Source organism: Alosa alosa, chromosome 5, assembly GCF_017589495.1.
Source record: "Alosa alosa isolate M-15738 ecotype Scorff River chromosome 5, AALO_Geno_1.1, whole genome shotgun sequence".
NCBI classification, from domain to species: domain Eukaryota; kingdom Metazoa; phylum Chordata; class Actinopteri; order Clupeiformes; family Clupeidae; genus Alosa; species Alosa alosa.
The window spans coordinates 24,092,821-24,111,594 of NC_063193.1; the positions used below are offsets into that span (position 1 = coordinate 24,092,821).

Here is an 18,774-nt window from a genome sequence, read left to right on the forward strand (position 1 = left end):
GTACATCACTGTACTTGTCCTTAGTGGGCAGCCTTCCATATTTCTTCTCATAATTCTCTTTTAATGGGGAGACAGGCAAAAAAAAAAATGTTTCATGCATTGTTCAATTTTGAGATTTTGGGTTATTTTGCTTCTATAACTTAAAGGTTGTATCAGCGATTTCAGGCCCAAAAAAACCCCAAACATAAATGATCACATTCATCTAATCTTTCCTAACGATCCGCTAGCTGCCTGCCCCATAAGCAGGCCAGCTGCCTAGGCTCCGAGATCTTTAGGCTACACAAAAACATTTGCCACTCAAAGGCAAAATAAAGTGTTCCAACCAATAACCGACGAGATGCGCGTTCAGGAGAGTTTCAATTGCACGGGGGGAGGGGGAGGGATAGCGAGCTAGCTCTCTGTTTTGTTTGAACATCAACAGAAGTGACGTTACCCCGCCATCGCTGATACAACCTTTAAATTATATTGATTCACTGATTGAACACATTGATTAAGTGACTGGTAGAACGCTTACAACGTGTGTGAAAGAGATAATTCCAAGTAGTAATGCAAGTCTGTTATTCATAGAATGCCTTGCCATCAAACTGACCATATCCTAAATTGTGCTGATACAGAAATACAATGCACAAAATTCTTCTGACTGCCTCCTAAATTGTGAAAGCCAGCTTCCGTCTAGTTTGGTAGTAAAGCCAGTATAAGCTTAGAAGCTGGTGTCCAAAGTGATTTTTTCTAAAACAGTAGTAACAAAGAAAAATAGTGTCAACATCTAGTGAGCAAAACCTGATTTCAAGAACACTAACTAAGTATCATTTTAAATTTAAATAACATTAATATAATTATAATAAAAAATAATACCAAAAATATTAGAATATCCCAATCATAACATTTAAATAAACTGGTCCAGCAATTGTCCAATAAGTGAGAGTGTGGGATTGAAATGTAGCTACAGGGAGCCAGTGATGGTGCCTAGAGTGCATTCTGAATCATCTGCAACTGTCTCACTACACATGCAGGTACAGGCCCATTAAAACGGCAAGTCTATTTAGAAAAAACACACAATGTGTGTCAAAAGCTGCTTCATATTCATCAGCAATCTAGCAATACACCTGAAAGATGCCTTAAGATGTTGGCAAATCAGAGCGAAGTCAACTATTGCATATAAATATCAAAATGAAAGCCACAGCCACAAAATCAGCCTCTTTTTTTCCTGTAAGGTTTTTCAGAGCATACTAGCACTGACAAATCTTGCAGAAAAAAAAAAAAAAAAAAAAAAGATTTTTAAAAATTAACCATAAAACTATGTGAGGCATAGACAGAAGTAAGCCAATGCTAAATCAATGGGAACAGAAGGAGCCTTGTTGGATGTAACACACCTGTAGTACATGAGTGCCAGCTTGTTTATAAAATAGTGGGTGTATGGTAAGTAATTCATTTGGAGAAGGAGGTGTAGTAGATCTGATTCCTGCAGACAAGTGGTGGGGAGCAGCACATGGAGCTGTCGCTGAGGCAGATGTTGCGGAGTGTCCGGCGCTGGGCACTGGGCTCCTGGGGAGGCCTCAGCAGACAAGCCGAGCGCTGGAGCGTGCCGCTGAACAGCTTCTTCTGGAGGTCCTCCAGATCCTCAAAGTACTGTTCACTCATGCCACCTGAAAGATGGTATAATCACCAGTGTCACAGACAATAAACAAACCTGCTGAATCTGACAGTTGGCTCAAAGGCCAGTTTGATTACGGTAATCTATTTACAGTGCCAATCACTAAGATTTACATATCGAAGCAAATTGGAAATGTTCGCAAACTGGTCTTATGTGAGTAAATCCTATTGTAACTTAAAAACCTGTGCCTTACTGTTTGCATCTGGCTCTTTCAGTGCCAGCCACAGTGAGCTGGGGTTCTTATTGGTGCCCGCCTGCACCCTTAATAACTGTGGCGAGAGCACCCCCTGCTGGAACAGGTCCCTGATGGCAGCTGGTGACACCGAGTGCCGCACGCCCAGTCGACCTGCTGCAATATAGGGCAAGAAGAATAGCTCTGTGAAAGCCTTAGAAAATGCCTCTGTGTTCTGCGCCAGGTATGAGGTCGGGCTTCTCTTAAAGCTTCTGCCAGAGCTGCCAGGGGTGGTCTGCTGGTGGTGCTGACAAGCCTGATGCACTGCTAGGCTCTGGATGCTGTTGGGAAGGGGGGCGATGGGGGCACCTCTTGGCTTGTCTGGATCCCCTGGTTTGGAAAGAGAGGATGAACGTGAGAGGCTTTGGAGGAGGTGTTGGCCTGGGGGATCTTTCTTCCGGTCCAGGTGGGGCAACAGGTCGGAAATCTGAATTTTGGTTGGAGACAGACAACAGAAGCTCAATCTAAAACAATGTGTTTGAAGAAGGACCATCATTTTCCTTGATATAGTTGTACACCGGTTTGTGCCTTGTTAGGTTCACCTGTGATAACGGGGTGTAAAACACATTAGGATCGTACCTTGAGACCATAAAAATCTTTGCTCTTTTTACATGTTCTCTGCTCATTTTCCATGATGCTGTCGAAAGTCATCTGAAGCTGTATGTAGTCATACGGGAATAGCATTCCCGAAAATGTTCATATGCATCAATATGTGTGATCTGTGTTCATGTGTGGTAACTAGTTTATGGCCACCACAGCAATGGCTGATAACTGAGCCATGTCATGTCAGAGGCACCTCTGTGATGTCATAGTACTATCAGCTTTGTGGATGTGGTGTTCATATCTAAACAAGTACTAAGGGGTTGTGCCCACTGAGATGGGTAGCCTCGAACAGTGGTTTTAAAGTGGGGGCTGCGAGGGGGTGCCAGGGGGGCCTCAGCAAGTTGGAAGGAAAAATAAAAGCAAAAAATAAATACATTTGAAAAATGTAAAATATACCTATTACTATGAGGGTTGTTGTACAATGCCATTATACTGTATAATTTGTCGCATATCTGAACATTATTTCCATGATAATGACTGGGAATAATAGTAGGGTGATAGCTCTCATATAGCAGAAAGCTCCAAATGCAATTTTTACACACTGTATGCTCCATCGCGAAGTGCTTGTGGCTAAAATAATTATTAGGATTAGCTTAATGTATTTTTTCATTTGCCTTGGTATTGTCGATGGGTTTAATAACACATCAAGGGGGTCCTTGGCCAGAACCTAGTGGTATTTGGGGGGCCTTGTCATGGAAAAGTTTGGGAAACCCTGGCCTAGAATACAGCTGAAGTGTCATATTTTTACATTAGAAAACAGCTGAACTAAGTAAAAACACAAGTTCTCTTCAAAATGTTTTAGCCTATATATTAACCAGTTTGTGGTTATTTTACACACTTAATTATCATTTGATCACAGTGTTCAGTGAGAAAGGAACTAAAGATGTGAAGAGCTTTGTCAAGTCAAAGAGGGCAACACAAGAACATCTTTTCATTTGCTCCACCTAATTAATAGCAAACAATTCAGGACTCTTACGGCTTCTACACACAGTTGCGTTCCGTCAACGCATGCCAGTGGGTGTTCCCGACGGTAGCTATGCAAATGACTTGAAGTATAACAGTAATTTGATTGGTTGGTGCCGTCCGTCGATTGGCTTGATTGGCCGGTGCAGCAACACCTGAACTTCTTAACGCGAGCGATGGGAGAAACGCGATGCAACGGACCCACAATTCAGTTCGGCAACGGATGACGTAAGCCCATGTAAAGCGAACGGGGTGCGTCTCCAGCACTGCAACTCACGCAACTGTGTGTATGAGCCGTTAGCCAGATATTTAACAATCCATGTGACCAATCTTGGTTATGGCATTTAGCAGACGCTTCTGTCCAAGCGACATACACATATTTAATTAATAATCTAATTAAATGAGCAGTCAACTCCAACACCTGGTACTTGATGGAAAGCATGGCACTTTCCGTGTTTATTTTGTGCGTTTCGAGTTTAAGGGCATTTTACATTCCTTCTATGTACATGTATTCATATTTTTACAACCACATAACTTATGATGTGCAAACAATTTCAAAGAGACTCAAAAAAAAAAAAAACTAAAAAGACAAAAGCACATGACCTCCTGTGCTGCTGGAGTTCGATTGCTGATCAGAGTTCTTTTGACACATGAAGGACCACTGAGAAGAACACTAACATCAGCATGTTTTCTTTGAGGTTAAGTAATGTCCCTATACAACGACACTGGCATATTATGATACACATCATGATTGTGGACTAGCATTGACTCAGGGGCACACCCGAACCAGATCAAATCAGTATTAACCTACAGACATGTCCATAATCCTCAGAGGGAGTTGAAGAATGTGCTCAAATGGCCTGCATGGACGCCAGCCAAGGAAGACGCCCAAATCTCAAACAGGGATCTGGACTGTGCCTAAAATCCCCTGTACTTAAAAACAATTCATCCTAATCCCTAGAGACGAGTGCTTTCCTGCCAGCACATCGCAACTGACCGAAATGTAGGAACAGCCTTTTGCACTTCTGTACTGTTGCTAAGTGAGGAGCATACCAGCCACAGGTGGCTGTGCCTCCTTAGCGACATGCTCAAACCACCACTGGAGTGGGGAGGGGTTAACCAGTAGGTCTCAACCAGCGGAGAGCACTTGGGATCAAGCCCCAACCAATTATACATGGCACACAGCCCAGATCACCATGTTCTGATCTAGCCTCCTCAGTTCTTTGCTCCATGATCAGTATGATGTGCCCCTCATCTCTCTACTTCCCTGGGTTGCTAAGTCCATGCAGATCAGAGAGTTTAGAGATTTTATGTAAGCAAGGTGAGCATAGGTGAGTTACTGTGTGTGTGTGTGTGTGTGTGTGTGTGTGTATTTGTGCGCGCAGATGCATGGTAGGGTGCAGCACAGGGGTCAGAGTTTATTGAGTCCCAACAGTCAACTGAACACTCATCTGTTCTTCAAGTCTCGCCATCTCCAAAGATCTTTAATTCTTCACTCCGAAGCAGGGCAGTGTACAGGGGGAGGGGGGGGGGGCTAGGGGATCGGCTGGTGCGTGACTGGAGGACTGTCTCAGATGTTGAAGCTCTCTCCACAGCCACATGTGCCCTTGATGTTGGGATTGTTGAACACAAACTCACTAGAGAGCTTAGTTTCTACAAAGTCCATTTCTGTCCCAAGGAGTGTGAGCTGGGCTTTCTTCGCAATGAACACACGGACACCTGCAGAGAAGCATACATTCAACATTCAAACAAATTCATAGAACAAACAAAAAGTTACAAAAAAAAGGGTTTACTTTAGTGAGGTAGAACTTTGTGGAATTTGGGCATAAGTGTGACATGAGGTACTAATGCATTTTTTTTTTGCATAAATTGATAGGTAAGGGGGTGTCCTTTCAGAATCTGACGCGTGCCGCTCCGGCACCCTTGAGCATTTTCTTTAAAATGGCATCACCTGCCACACCCCTTTTTTGATCATAGAAAATCATCTAAATAGACATTAACATATAAACCCATCATGTATGGTATCAAATTAAAGCTCCTTTCATACAGAAATCAGCTTTGACCATAACAAAGTAGAAAAAAATAGTTTAGGTCCCTCCACAGAACAAAATACCTTTTGCAAAGTGACCTTTAAGGTCAAATTAGGTTCCTTTTTGCCGCATAATAGCTTGTACCTCTAAATTGTGTCATGTTTGGTATTAAATTAAATGAATTATGGAACTGCCATGTAGCTTAATACATACAGAAATACAATCATTCAGTAGTAATTCATTTTAATATGAATATTATAGCAAGTCTAGTCTACCCTAGTTCACCAACTTGCGGGTTAGTTAGCACGCTAGCTTTAATTTCCCTTGAATCAGCCGCTGAATTTCAGACAGCAATGTTGTGAGGTACTTCCCAGGTAGTTAACACATTAATTATAACTGTCCTTGGATTTCCCCCCAGAATACATACAACAATACATTTTTTAATGCTTTAAAACAGACACCACAGTCCAGGATTGTTACAAACTAGTCTGAGTTATAGGGTACTTGCCAATTAGTCAGCACATTAATGATAATAGTCCTTGAATTTGCCCCCTTAATTACAGAGAAAACTGTAATTATTTACTGTAATTATTAGTAATGTAATTATTACTGTAACTTGTATCTGTGGGGTCAGCCCTATGTTCCCACATTTCTAGGGTTAGGCCTTTGTGACATTACCAGGCATTACAGTTATTATGTTCTTTGGAAGGACTTGAAATCATTTTTAGCATTTTATTGACATCATTGATTTCTGTTTGAGAAGAGCTTTCATTTGATACCATACATGATGGGTTTATACAGTAATGTGCATCTAGTTATTTTTTTATGGTCGAAAAAGGGGACGTGGCAAATTATGTCATAAAAAAAAAATGCTCAAGGGTGCCGGAGCGGCACCCGTCAGATTCTGAGTCTACACCCCCTAAACTATCAATTTATGCAAAAAAATTCCTGGAAAAAAAAAAAAAAACTTATGTCACACCTATCCTGGGGTTCTACCTGACTACTTCATTCTTATGTAATTTACCATCATGAGGGACAATTTACCTTTTAATTTGGTTTATTTATTTTGTGCTACCTTATCAGCTAATTACTACAACTGACAAGCCTTCTACCTTTAAATCAGCTCTGTCTGACACACACACACACACACACACACACACACACACACACACTAATTGTTGAGGATTCCACTCACCATCTTGAAGCACTTCCTCATCTGACTTGTCCATCTCTTTCGTGTAGTCAAGTGTGTAGGTCAGGCCATTACAACCTCGTGTCCTCACACCAACTTTCAGTCCAATCTACACACACACACACACACACACACACAATTAGACGATCAAGATACTATTACCAAAACATGAAAATCACACACTAATCAGATAATGTCTATCTGAATACAGCTTAAGTAGTTTCATTTCACCAAAGCCCAAACAAGGGCTCTGATTGGCTGAACTATATGTGGCCAACCAGTCTTTGCTGAAGTAGACACTCACATATTCTGGTTTATCCTGCAGGAGTATTTTGATCTTGTTCACAGCAGAGGGAGTCTGGAACACAAAGACATAGATAACATCATCATAATCTGCTCATGATGTTACAGTACATTCAACTAGAAAATGTAATTTCGAGGAAATTACCAGTGCATGAAAATATAAACATACTGTATATTAACATAAAATGCAAAACAAACTTTTATTTGATAACAGTTGTCAGAAGTCATAGTTGATAACAACTGACAGTTGAAATGGCTGAACAGTTAAATATTTGAGTAGTTTAAATAGTTAAATTATTTAATAGTGAATTATTGTAGTGAGGACATTTATTTTGAAACAGTTGTGGGCAGAGGAAATAGTTGAACAGGATCTGTAGAGCCAGATTGTATGTTTAAAGCCTGAGACAGAATATATAGTTTAAAAGTTAAATATAGATAGTGTAATGGATGTTGATAGACAGAAAGTTGAATGGATGTTGATAGGCAGATTGTTTAATGGATGTTGATGGGATAGTTTAATGGGTAGATGAGTGAATGGTTTGAAGAGGATGAATGGATAGAAAGTTGGATGGAATGTGCCTTATATCCTTGTAGAATGGAGAGACACAGAGAGAGTTGGCCTAGTTAAGCAGAAAGCAGTTGATAGAGGTGCAATCAGTTTAACTGGCCCTTTGATGGGTCCTAGTAGTGAGCAGCTGGAAGTTGATACAGGTGCAAATCAAGTTAATTAGCTCATTGTGATGTCCTCAGCCCATGTTAAGTCTATGGGGAAAAATAAGCTTGTTTTTTATTAATATCTCAAAAAGTATAAAGTTTACAAAAGTGAAAAATACATTCCCCACATGTCCTTTTCAAGACCTACATTACAAAGTTTTAGCGAAGTTTCTAATGTTAAGCGGTTAAAGCTGAATTAGGCGAGAAATTTGGTGGGAAGAATAAGAAGAAGAATAAGAAGAAGAAGAAGAAGAAGAAGAAGACGATGACTTCGGATAACAGAACAGTGCATTTTCATGCACTGTAATAATTTGAGAGGAGAGGTAGATCAAAACACACACAGGGATGTAACAGTCAAAGGACACCCTTTAAAATAAATGTGTTCTCTGTAGAAAATAAAGAGTTCCTGTCTGTGCTTGGGTTCTAGGCACAGGTTCTCAAAAATGGTCAGCTCTCAATGATAATATGGGCAAATAAAAACAGGAGAAGACAAGTACATTGTTGGTAAAAACCCTCCATGTTAATCCAATTGCCAATAACTAGCATTTATTGTAATAACTGTCATATCCTGTCTGTACAAAAAAAGACAGAAATGTGTATATTGTTTATTTACACTCAGAAGGAAACATGGAAAATCCTGTTTACTCCCTCTCTCTTATACACACACTTTTACAATATTCAACAACAAAAAACGTAAAGCCTTAAAAAGCCCAGTGGCATTAGAAATATTATTTTCAAATTATGAGAGGATCTTACAAGTGAATTCTTCCCAACTCTCTGTTAAGTTAACTATAGGCCTTATCATAACAATGCATGAAACAACAACAAGCTACAGAAAACAATGGCCTCATAGAGATGAAGAATACAACTTACAAGTTCAAGTGCATGGCCTGCACGCACACAGCCACTCACACACTAATCCGTTGTACCCATATTATGTACACTAATGTGACCTGACCTAATGAGTAACACCTGGTTACTTTCATCACATTTATCAGGACATGGGACATGTTGATTAGTTTCACTAAAGTAAAACTATGGTGGTTAATTAACACTGTGGTCCTCACTTCCCAACACAGACTCTAAGTTACAGGCTAACAACCTGTAGGACCTGGTGTCATAACATTCAGGGTCACAGTGCTGACAGCAGGCAACCCTCTTGGGTAGATCTCGCCTGCGTAGTTCTTTGACAGGACCCGTGTATTCATAGAAATGTAAGCATAGCATTGGCGTTTCATCTACAAATATCGTGTATCATTCAGACACCTAAAGGTAGTAGCCAATCTAACTTCGAGTCCATGTTCTGCTTTCTCCACCCCAATGCCAGCTAATTCGCAGTGTAAATTGGCAATAACAATAAATTGGCGTGTAATCTTAAAAGCTACCCTGTTGAAATAACATTCACATTATTTCACTAAATATTTATGTGGAAAACATGATTTTCAGGAGGTGTGCTAAATGCAATAACGACGTCACGTTAACTTGTACTCAAGACATAACAACAGTTGGGTCGAGAACTAGCCAGATGAATAAATGGCTAACCTAGCTGTCAAGCTAATCAGTTTGTTCTAACGTAACAGGCAGATTAAATCGGATTAACACAAGTGAAACAACGCCAAACTAAAAAGACAGTAAAACGCCTCTGAAGCGCTGCATATTTTCAGTTGACGTCCACTGTTAAATAAAACATGATACAAATATTTGACAATCTCCATGCAGTCAAATTCGCTATGCTAGTTAGCAACAATCAATCCATTAGCCAATGATGTAACATTATTTGTGCTAGCTATCAGGACTGCTACGTCTTTTCCAAAGGTGAGGACAGGACAGAGGTTTTTGATAATACGCAGAAACGTTCACACACTCACTAAGGTTAATGCAGCTCTTGTGGGTAAAATTTTCCTTCTGCTGACCGCTCTGACCGTGGCTCGTACCATGGACGCCGACATGTTTAATGTGTTAACGTTTGGTTCCTCTGGAACTCTCTCGGCATAAACATCCAAACATTCAGGCGGAGGGCAGAATGTAGAACATTGCGCATGTGTCAGTAAGACAGCCCACTAGCTGGATATCAGAAACGATAGGCTGTCTTCGTTACTGACAGGTGTCTGGACCAATACCAAATTAATTCCCAAGACAAAACACTGTGATGTAAGGAACAGTTGCGTAACAGAAACTTATGACGGAATCAGCATAAGGTCACCTTAAAATGTTTTGATATATAATGTATAAATCTTTGATTGCTCTATTTTCACTTTACTATTTAAAAGATTTATTAACCCCCTACTGTCCGGCTCGGCCCCTCAGATCCTCCAGCCTGGGACTTTTAGTTGTTCCAGAAAGTGAACTGTCAATTGGGGGCTGACCGATCATTTGCAGTTAGAGCACCCAAGCTTTGGAACAGCCTCCCTTATAACATCAAATCTGCACCATCAGTGGCTGTTTTCAAATCTAGTCTAAAGACCCACTTATTGGGGGCCAAGCAGCGAAGCTGCGAAGGCACCCATTGAGTTACTAGCTTTTCCTATTATTATTATTACACATCCGCCATTGGAGTCTATGGCAGCCCATAGAATGCCTGGCTAAAAAGTGCTGAAATTCGGCAGAAAGTTTCGGGACACTCCACTGACCACTCACGCTCATTTACGGACCTCTAAACCCAGCCGTCTAGCGCCACCAACAGGTCAAAATCTGGCCGAAAATTGAACCGCTGGATCTAAAGTTATGAAATTCGGCAGACTGATTCAGCACTGTGCCATGATCACTCTCACCAATTTACCGAGCTCTATGCCCAACACTTTAGCGCCACCAATAGGTCAAAACTGAATTGCATTAACGCATGTGACCATTGAGCGGTGCATCCGATTTTCACAAATCAGGCACTGTTGGAATCCCTGAACCGACCTAAGTTCAATGACTCCTATTACGTCACTTTCCGCCATATTGGATTTAGTCCAAACTCTACAAAAAGTTTCAGCGTTCACAAATTTCATCCGATTTTCACAGAACTTGGCGGAGATGATCTTCTGCCCAAGCCGCACAAACGATGCTTGTCAGATTTTTCAATTTCATTTTTGTTTGCCCGTGACAGCCAATCAAATATGGTGATGAAGCCGCCAAACAGGAAGTGGACTAACATCTCTGTGACGCTTTGAGTTAACATAACAAAACTCGATACCATTAGTCAGGACACTGTCCCAATCACTCACAGCAATTTTTATGCATATACATTGAACACTCTAGCGCCACCACCAGTTCAATGCTGGACATGCGTTCATGCGTGTGATCCTTGACTCTTTTATCTGATTTTCACAATTGAGGTAGCGTCTGAATCCTTGGACCATCTCGAGTTCAATGACTCCTATCCCATCACTTTCCGTCATATTGGACCTCCGCCATATTGGATTTAGTCCAAACTCTACAAAAAGTTTCAGCGGTTGCAAATTTCATCCGATTTTCACGGAACTTGGCGGACATGATCTTCAGACCGAGCTGCACAAAAGATACTTGTCAAATTTTTTAATTTCAAGTTTATTTGCCCGTGACAGCCAATCACACATGGCTATGATGCCGCCTAACAGGAAGTGGGCTAACATCTCGGCTACGCTTTAATGTATGAAGTCCAAACTTGGTACAGGGACTTGGTATCTTATTGTGAGGACGCGACTACGAAATTGGCATCATGTGGCCTCTATAGGGGGCGCTGCAATACAGGAAGTGAGCTCGTATCTCAGCAACACTTTGATGTACGAAGTCCAAACTTGGTACAGGGACTTGGTATCTGATTGTGATGATGCAATAGGAAATTGGCATCATTTGGCCTCTATAGGGGGCGCCGTAATACAAGAAGTGAGCTCTTATCTCCGCAACACTTTGTTGTATGATATCCAAACTTGATACAGGGACTTAGTAGCTGATTGTGAGGACATGAAAGGAAAGTGGTCTCATGTGAGCTCACATCTCAGCAACTCTTTGGTGTATGAAGTCCGGGAACAAGGTAGCTGATTGTGATAACGCACAAGGACATTGGTGTAATTTTCGCCTCTAGGAGAACTATAACAAAGTAAATGAGCTTCTTTATCCAATTGCAATCAAACATGCTATGAGTGCTTGCTCATGCCATGGCAACGCCATTCCTGCTATAGCGCACTGCTTGGCCCCTTTTGCTGCTTGCAGCTATGTTATACAATTGCTTTCCTTAAATAGTGAATGATTCCGCTCATGTCTCTGCTAATTTATCATTATTATAAATTCTGTTTGTTTATTTTGTCTTGGGTACTACTGTATACTTTTTCTTTTTTATATATGCAGTTAAGTTTGTGTTTGATAGTTTGGTAGTTTACTATTTTATCATTATTGTTATCATTACTACTGTTTTGTTTTTTTGCTTTTTGTTTGTTTGTCTGTAGAGCACTTTGTGCTTTAAAAGTGCTATAATACATTTTATTATTATTATTATTATATTATAAAAGCGATTTGTATTCATGATGGTATATGGCACCCAGCGTATTTGCATAGTGAGCGTGAGTAGGCCTACTAAGAGACGTTTGTTCAGCATGGACACTACGATACATAGACTGTATATATAGTTCTGTATAGTTCTATATATAGTCTATGCTACAATAATGATAGTACACAGTTGCATCATTATATCATGTCGATCGGCATGTCTCCACCATGCAGTCTATCGCATCCACTTGGGAATGGTGAACGGTCCACAATATTTATCTACAATTTACAGATGAACTAGACTGGGTAAACCCAGGCTGATCTGCCGGCGATTTCTTTTTCGCCCTGCAGCTCAATGTTCAATGTTAAAAGATTGAACTTGGTCTGGTGATAGCCAGACTACAGATGAACATATTTCGTTTCCAAATACCAAACGGACAACATATTTCGTTAAAGAAATTTTATTTGAGTAGCAGCAAATTCAGCAGTCCACATAATAAAATCATAAACAAGAATTTAAGAAAAACTCACTTGGCAAATAAAGCTACATGCCCAAACTCCCCTCGGACACATTCTGTTGTCTCTGTGCTCTGTACAGCTCATCTCAAACAAGTGCCACAGACATAAACAATCACACACATTATACACAACAGATACCTCATGCAAGCACACCCACACTGTCCTGTTAACACACTCGCAAGCACATACAGCCTCATTCACAGAGAACAGCACAGAACACAGCACACACCGCCTACTGGCTCTTCAGTGCAGAACGGAGACAGTAGAGGGTTGACACTTGACAGTGTTTTGAGACAAATAAAATGTCTAATTAAAAGATAAAAAACCAATAAATTAAAAAAGCTGTGGAGTTAAAGGATCATCATGCATCACGCTTTTAAAAAAGTAAGGACTTTAAAAGGTTCCTCACAGATGGAGGTAAAATGAGGGAGGCTTCAGCACAGACTGCCTCTTTTAACAATGTGAAACAAAGCTAAAGAACATGACCCTGCCTCTTCTAACACAAACATATCCGGCAGCCAGTCTGCCCTTCTGACATATGAGCTCTCTGAGCTTCTATAGGGACCTTTACAGGCAGATATCATCTGTAAGCTTGTGTTTGGAGGGGAGTTGTGGCATCAGACTGCCATTACTGCTAGTATGTATCCATAGATCCCTTAACTTCAAAAGGGACGCCAAACAACATGTTTACAATGTAAATCAGAGAATGCTGAAATGAATGCCAGGAAATGGGCAGGCCGCTGGCTTGCAGTCCACTTTGACTTTAAGAACATTTGAATACACAAAGAGTGGCAATGGTACATTACCGGCACATCAGTGCCCGGGAACTAGAGCCTGTGTGTCACTGAACACAGGACGGAGAGAGAGGAGAAACAGAAATGGACAACGGAGATGGAACAGAGGGGAAGGGCGATAAAGTAGAAAGGAAGCCGGGGGGAAGGGGGGCATTAAATCAGGAGAAATAAGAGAAATCTGCACTTCGGTTTCAGTCCGTTGGATTCTTCTTCGGAGTCAAAGACACGTGTCGACTGGCCAGACTACCTGCAAAAACACACACACAAAAAATACAAATAAACACACTAGTCCCAATGTCCCATTGATAAATGTACATCTTGTATGCATTATACAAGGAAGAAAAATCATATATTCAAACCGGTCATTACATACAAGTACTTTTTACCAAATGGAAGGCAATACAATAAAAGGTATCTACAGAATATCTCTTTGTATGGCACAGTCTGATGAGCCAAGTGAAATTTCTTTCTATCTAGATTTCTAGTGAAATCTTCTATTTCTAGTGATGCCCATCCACTACATGGACTACTCTGCTGAGCTCAGCTCCAAATGTTTCTGCTCATGTTTGCCTCCAGATGCGTTGTATAGCGGCCTTTGCAGAATTCGGTCTTATGGTTGGTACGTTAACTGAGACACTCATCTTAATAACCTTATCAAATATCGCAAATGTTTAGATAGATAGATAGATAGATAGATAGATAGTTTATTGATCCCCAGGGGAAATTCAAGTTCTCAGCAGCATACATACAAGACAAACACATTCTTTAACAGCAGAAGAGTAATTAAAGTATATAATATAAAAACACAACTAAGCAGTAAGGACAGTAGAAGATAAAGAATATGCTAAATATACTAAAATACAAATTATACTAACACTTAATACAATATATAAAAATATACTAAAATACAAATAACAAAATTACAAATTATACTAACACTTAATCTAAATAAATTCTAAAAACAGTATCCACATAGTGGTGATTAATAAATCAGAGGCGCTTGCAATGACTGAGGCAGGGACTGAGCCTGTGATTCTCTGTGCATAGTAAGGTATGGTAAGGTGCTCTGTGTGAATGAGTGTCATGGTGGTAGTGCAATGGTGATAGTGGTCATGGTGATAGTCAACAGTGCAACAATGCAGAAATAAAGTAAAGTCTATATATCTATATATTTAACTATTTAAGAAAATGTATAAGTGTGCCCACAGTTCGGCTGTGGCATGGAGGGGGGGGTTAATATGTGCTAATATAGCACGCAAACAGTGAGGCATAAAGACAGTGGTACAAGTGGCTAGTGGACAGACAGTACCAAACATGGAGGGGATGAAGAGGCAGACAGACTATGCAGAGAAGTCTATCTCTCCTCTTCCCTTAAGTGAGGCATTGAACAGTTCAATGGCCCTGGGGACAAATGACAAATTGGCCATGCAAGCATCTGAAATCCTGTGGTTTCAGGGTAAGAGCAACACATCGGACCAGTGACACGTTCTAGATTAGACCACCTAACAATGACCCAGCCAGCAAGGCTGCCAATATCAATGGAAGGGACTCTACCTGCTTGAGGACCCAAAACAATGACCCAGCCAGCAAGGCTGCCACCTACCTGCTTGAGGACCCAAAACAATGACCCAGCCAGCAAGGCTGCCAATATCAATGGAAGGGACTCTACCTGCTTGAGGACCCAAAACAATGACCCAGCCAGCAAGGCTGCCAATATCAATGGAAGGGACTCTACCTGCTTGAGGACCCAAAACGATGGTTAGGTTAGTCTTTGTCCTCTTCTTCTTCTTCTTCTTCCCTTCAAGCTGAGGTGAGCTCTGTGGATAAACACAGGGTTGTGTGAGACAGTCATGTCATCTGCACTGAAGTTGATTCTGGGTAAGATGCTGGGTGATGGATTTCCACAGAACAAATAGGAACAGGACTCCCTCATTGCCTGGTCTCAACTTGTTAAAAGTTTGACCTTTTTTACTTTTACCTCTGAATGTATTTTAGTTCACGTACCTGCTTCTCCCTTTCTCTAAGGACGACTCTTAACTGGTTGGTAGAGGACGGAGAGGAGGAAAAAGAACCACCTTCAGGTTTGACCCCACCTAAAATATCAACAAATAAAACTCATTAATAAACAAATAATCCTATAACTTCTTAGAAACGTGTTGGCTTTTTTCATATTTTTAACATATGTAATTGCCATATTCTGTTAGTGTCTTTGGACAAAAGGGTCTGCAAAATACTATAACCATATGCATAATAAAAAGAATATCTGTGTGGGTGTGCTACGCGTCGTTGCATGTGTTAATGCACAAGTCAACTTAGTCTTTGGAACAGTTGTCTGTCGCATGTGTCTATTCCTGATCATAGACATACTCCCCCAGGATCCTCCTTAAATTCAAGACTTTTTAATACCACTTCGAATGAAATTCAATACCAATTTCTTTGGACATGTTTCAGGCCTTAAAACAAAGACAAAGACAATTTCTGAGCCTGAATTATCAGACATTTTTGAAGGTGTCATACACCTTAGGGACACTTATTAGCATAGCCTAGTAGAGTAAGCATGATGAGATATGCATATTTGTTGGAAAAAATCAGATAACAAATAAATTACTTGAGACAGACACTTTTTCAGGCTAAAATTACAAATGCAAGCCTAGTCTACCATATTTCATTAGGCCCTTACACACTGCCAAAATCCCCGCAAAATTATGTACCAAATTCGCGGAACGCCTGTCCTTTTCACATAGGCCGAGGCGGAACGGGGGACGAAGTGTCTCGCCAAATTTACTACCAAGCACCCTAGACCTTTTGCCGAATCGATAAGTTCCGGCACCAGTGTGAATGGGTCAAGGCGGAAAGGGGAATCTGGGCGGGCATTTCGATGCCATGTCCAGCCCACCACAGGAGATCTAACTGATCAAAAGCAGCAATAGCAAAGACAGCACATTATGTCAATCTTTAAATTTACAAAGTCTCCAGTCATTTAATGCCTGCTAGAGTTGACTGTAGCTCGGAATGCAATCGGTTGCCATAATAGGCCATCCTAAAATCCAGCGATAAAACAAAGCATGAACTCATGAGCGTCTGTCTGCCCTATATGTATATCCTCTGATTGTAATGTTTACAGATATCTAGGCGATATTTGTAACATTTATTTAGTATTTGGCCTGTTATAAAATCATGTAGGCCTATTGAACAATTTAAACTAGGGCTGTCAAAATAACTGATTCATTTTTATTAATTAATTTGAGAAAAAATAACTGATTAAAAAAAAATAGCGCGGATTAATCGATTCCGTATGACCTTTGACCCCGAACCGTTCTAGTCAGTAACTATTACACTGTAAAATGAAGGAGAGAGAAGAAAATGTGCTGCCTAGATCATTGACTGGAACATTTACTTTTAAAAAACGGTCTGATGGTGTTGATTTGTGTTGGAATTGGTGTGATGGTGTTTGAATTTGCATATCACCGGAGTTTGTCAACTCTAAAGTCGCACATCAATGCAAAGAAATAGTGTTGACATTGAGGGGAGTGTCAATTTATTTTCATTGTGTCCCCTAGGTTATATCTGTGGCCTGAAATGCCTTGTATGTGAAAAAAACTTCTTCCCGAAGCACTTTTGAATTTATTTCCTCAGCATATTAGGTCATATCATAGATTATTATGGTCATTATTTAAACATTGAAAATAATAATAAAAGAGTTTTTGAACTTTAATGTCACTAATGCTGATTATTCAATAATTCATTTGAATTTAAATATTTAAAATACTTTCACAGCAAAAATTATATATGCGATTAATTTAGATTAATTAATCACAAGTATGTAATTAATTTCATTATTCTTTTTAATCGATTGACAGCCCTAATTTAAACACATGTGAACCCCAAAGTTGGAGACATGCATATAGAGATTGCTGCATGGCTAACTGTACAGGGGAATGCTTTACCTTTGTGTTCGGTAAGGTCTGCTGTTTATTCTGATATAAGGTTTGTCATGTGTTGAGGGAAAGTTCGCAAAGTATTCCACCAAGAAGAATGGGTAGGGAGACGGGTGCAGAAAATATGATTAAATTAAAGTTACTTTTCTCGCGAACCGTTTACCACAACAACTAACCACTAACATTGTTTAAAAGCTGAGAAAAGCCAAATGAGCTTATGTCAGTTTGGGTGGGACAGAAATTTTTTACAGAGCAGCAGCTCTGGCCATAGGCTCACATGATGACATTGAAAACTACCCAACAGACAGCTATGGTAACCTAACCTAATTATGGTAACCTTTGGATTTGCTTTGCCTACACTGCTGTTTGGTTGTCCCAAACTTTGAGACGATCCATACTCGCATTAACTGAATCTTATCAACCCGAACTGCGATATTCCAAACAGAGTGAAAGGATGCAATGCCTAATAATCTCACTGCCTTCGGCATAACTGCTAACAGTGCGCCTAGGCCTACTGTTAAACACCTGAAAAATATTAAGCTGCTGTTTTCTTTTCATGACGAGCACTAGGCCTACGCTTGAATGATTTATGACTGAATGGAACGTTGCGTTTTTAAGCGCCAGAACTGCTTATCACGTCGTGTGACAAAGTTTACACCAATCATCACTGACCAAGGCCACAGTAGCCTGTGAACCTCTGATTTTCAAAGGGGAATCACGGCCAATGGAGGGGGCAACTCTTCTCTTCAATTTCCCTTCCAAATTACTTTTTTATTGTCTGAAGACATCTATTGCAAGAATCTAACATTCTAAGCAACAGCAAAGAAAATGCAAGCTAACCAAAGTGCAGTCGGCTCTCCCGCCATGGTTTTGGAAATCACACACCTGCTGCATCTGAAGGCCCACGCATAATAAGTCCTACGACCATCACTCTACATGCCCCCTGTTGCACGTCACATTTTAATTTGGTAGCTGATCCTGCCTTCTGGCTCCCCAAAATTGCCGCATCATGTGAACAGATCAGCAGGCCGGCAAATTTTCACCTCGTTTTCAGACACACGTTGCGGCAAAAAGACTTCTCTTCCCGCAAATTTAGCGTGATCTCTGTGTGAAAAGGCCTATTGATTAAATTGATTGCAAATGTTTTAACCTGCAGCCTAGGCTGCTTGCAGATTTTTTAACTAACCATGTTGTGAGAAGAGTGTTCACATTACATGTAGGAGGGAATATTCCAGATGGGGCTATTTTGAAAGTTTCTCAGACGACATCATGCCAGTCATCATTGCTTTTGTCTTGGAATGACACATGCCAGTTTAGGAGCAATTCATATTTAATTTACATTAGCCTTTACTATACTGATAAAGTTATCTGTTAAAGTTGTCT

General features: G+C 40.4%; 3 protein-coding genes across 4 annotated transcripts in view; all 3 read right to left on the reverse strand.

Annotated features, from left to right (window-relative positions):
* Positions 1-1,354: 1,354 nt before the first annotated feature.
* LOC125294992 lies at positions 1,355-2,632 on the reverse strand. Its single transcript, XM_048244093.1, has 3 exons — positions 2,466-2,632; positions 1,848-2,313; positions 1,355-1,646 (listed from the first exon to the last, which is right to left on the reverse strand). The coding sequence occupies exons 1-3, from the start codon at positions 2,568-2,570 to the stop codon at positions 1,429-1,431; spliced, it is 789 nt and encodes a 262-aa protein (XP_048100050.1). The 5' UTR covers positions 2,571-2,632; the 3' UTR covers positions 1,355-1,428.
* Positions 2,633-3,877: 1,245 nt separating this feature from the next.
* isca1 (iron-sulfur cluster assembly 1) lies at positions 3,878-9,783 on the reverse strand. Its single transcript, XM_048244638.1, has 4 exons — positions 9,560-9,783; positions 6,979-7,032; positions 6,678-6,783; positions 3,878-5,171 (listed from the first exon to the last, which is right to left on the reverse strand). The coding sequence occupies exons 1-4, from the start codon at positions 9,638-9,640 to the stop codon at positions 5,023-5,025; spliced, it is 390 nt and encodes a 129-aa protein (XP_048100595.1). The 5' UTR covers positions 9,641-9,783; the 3' UTR covers positions 3,878-5,022.
* Positions 9,784-12,585: 2,802 nt separating this feature from the next.
* The window catches only part of tut7 (terminal uridylyl transferase 7), a 25,584-nt gene continuing 19,395 nt past the window's right edge, over positions 12,586-18,774 (reverse strand). For both annotated transcript variants that reach the window (XM_048243838.1, XM_048243839.1), the window contains 3 exons: positions 15,458-15,546; positions 15,189-15,270; positions 12,586-13,700 (listed from right to left, as the gene is read on the reverse strand). In XM_048243838.1, the coding sequence (XP_048099795.1) occupies positions 13,645-13,700; positions 15,189-15,270; positions 15,458-15,546 (227 nt within the window). In that variant the 3' untranslated portion in view covers positions 12,586-13,644. The remainder of the gene's footprint in view (positions 13,701-15,188; positions 15,271-15,457; positions 15,547-18,774) is intronic.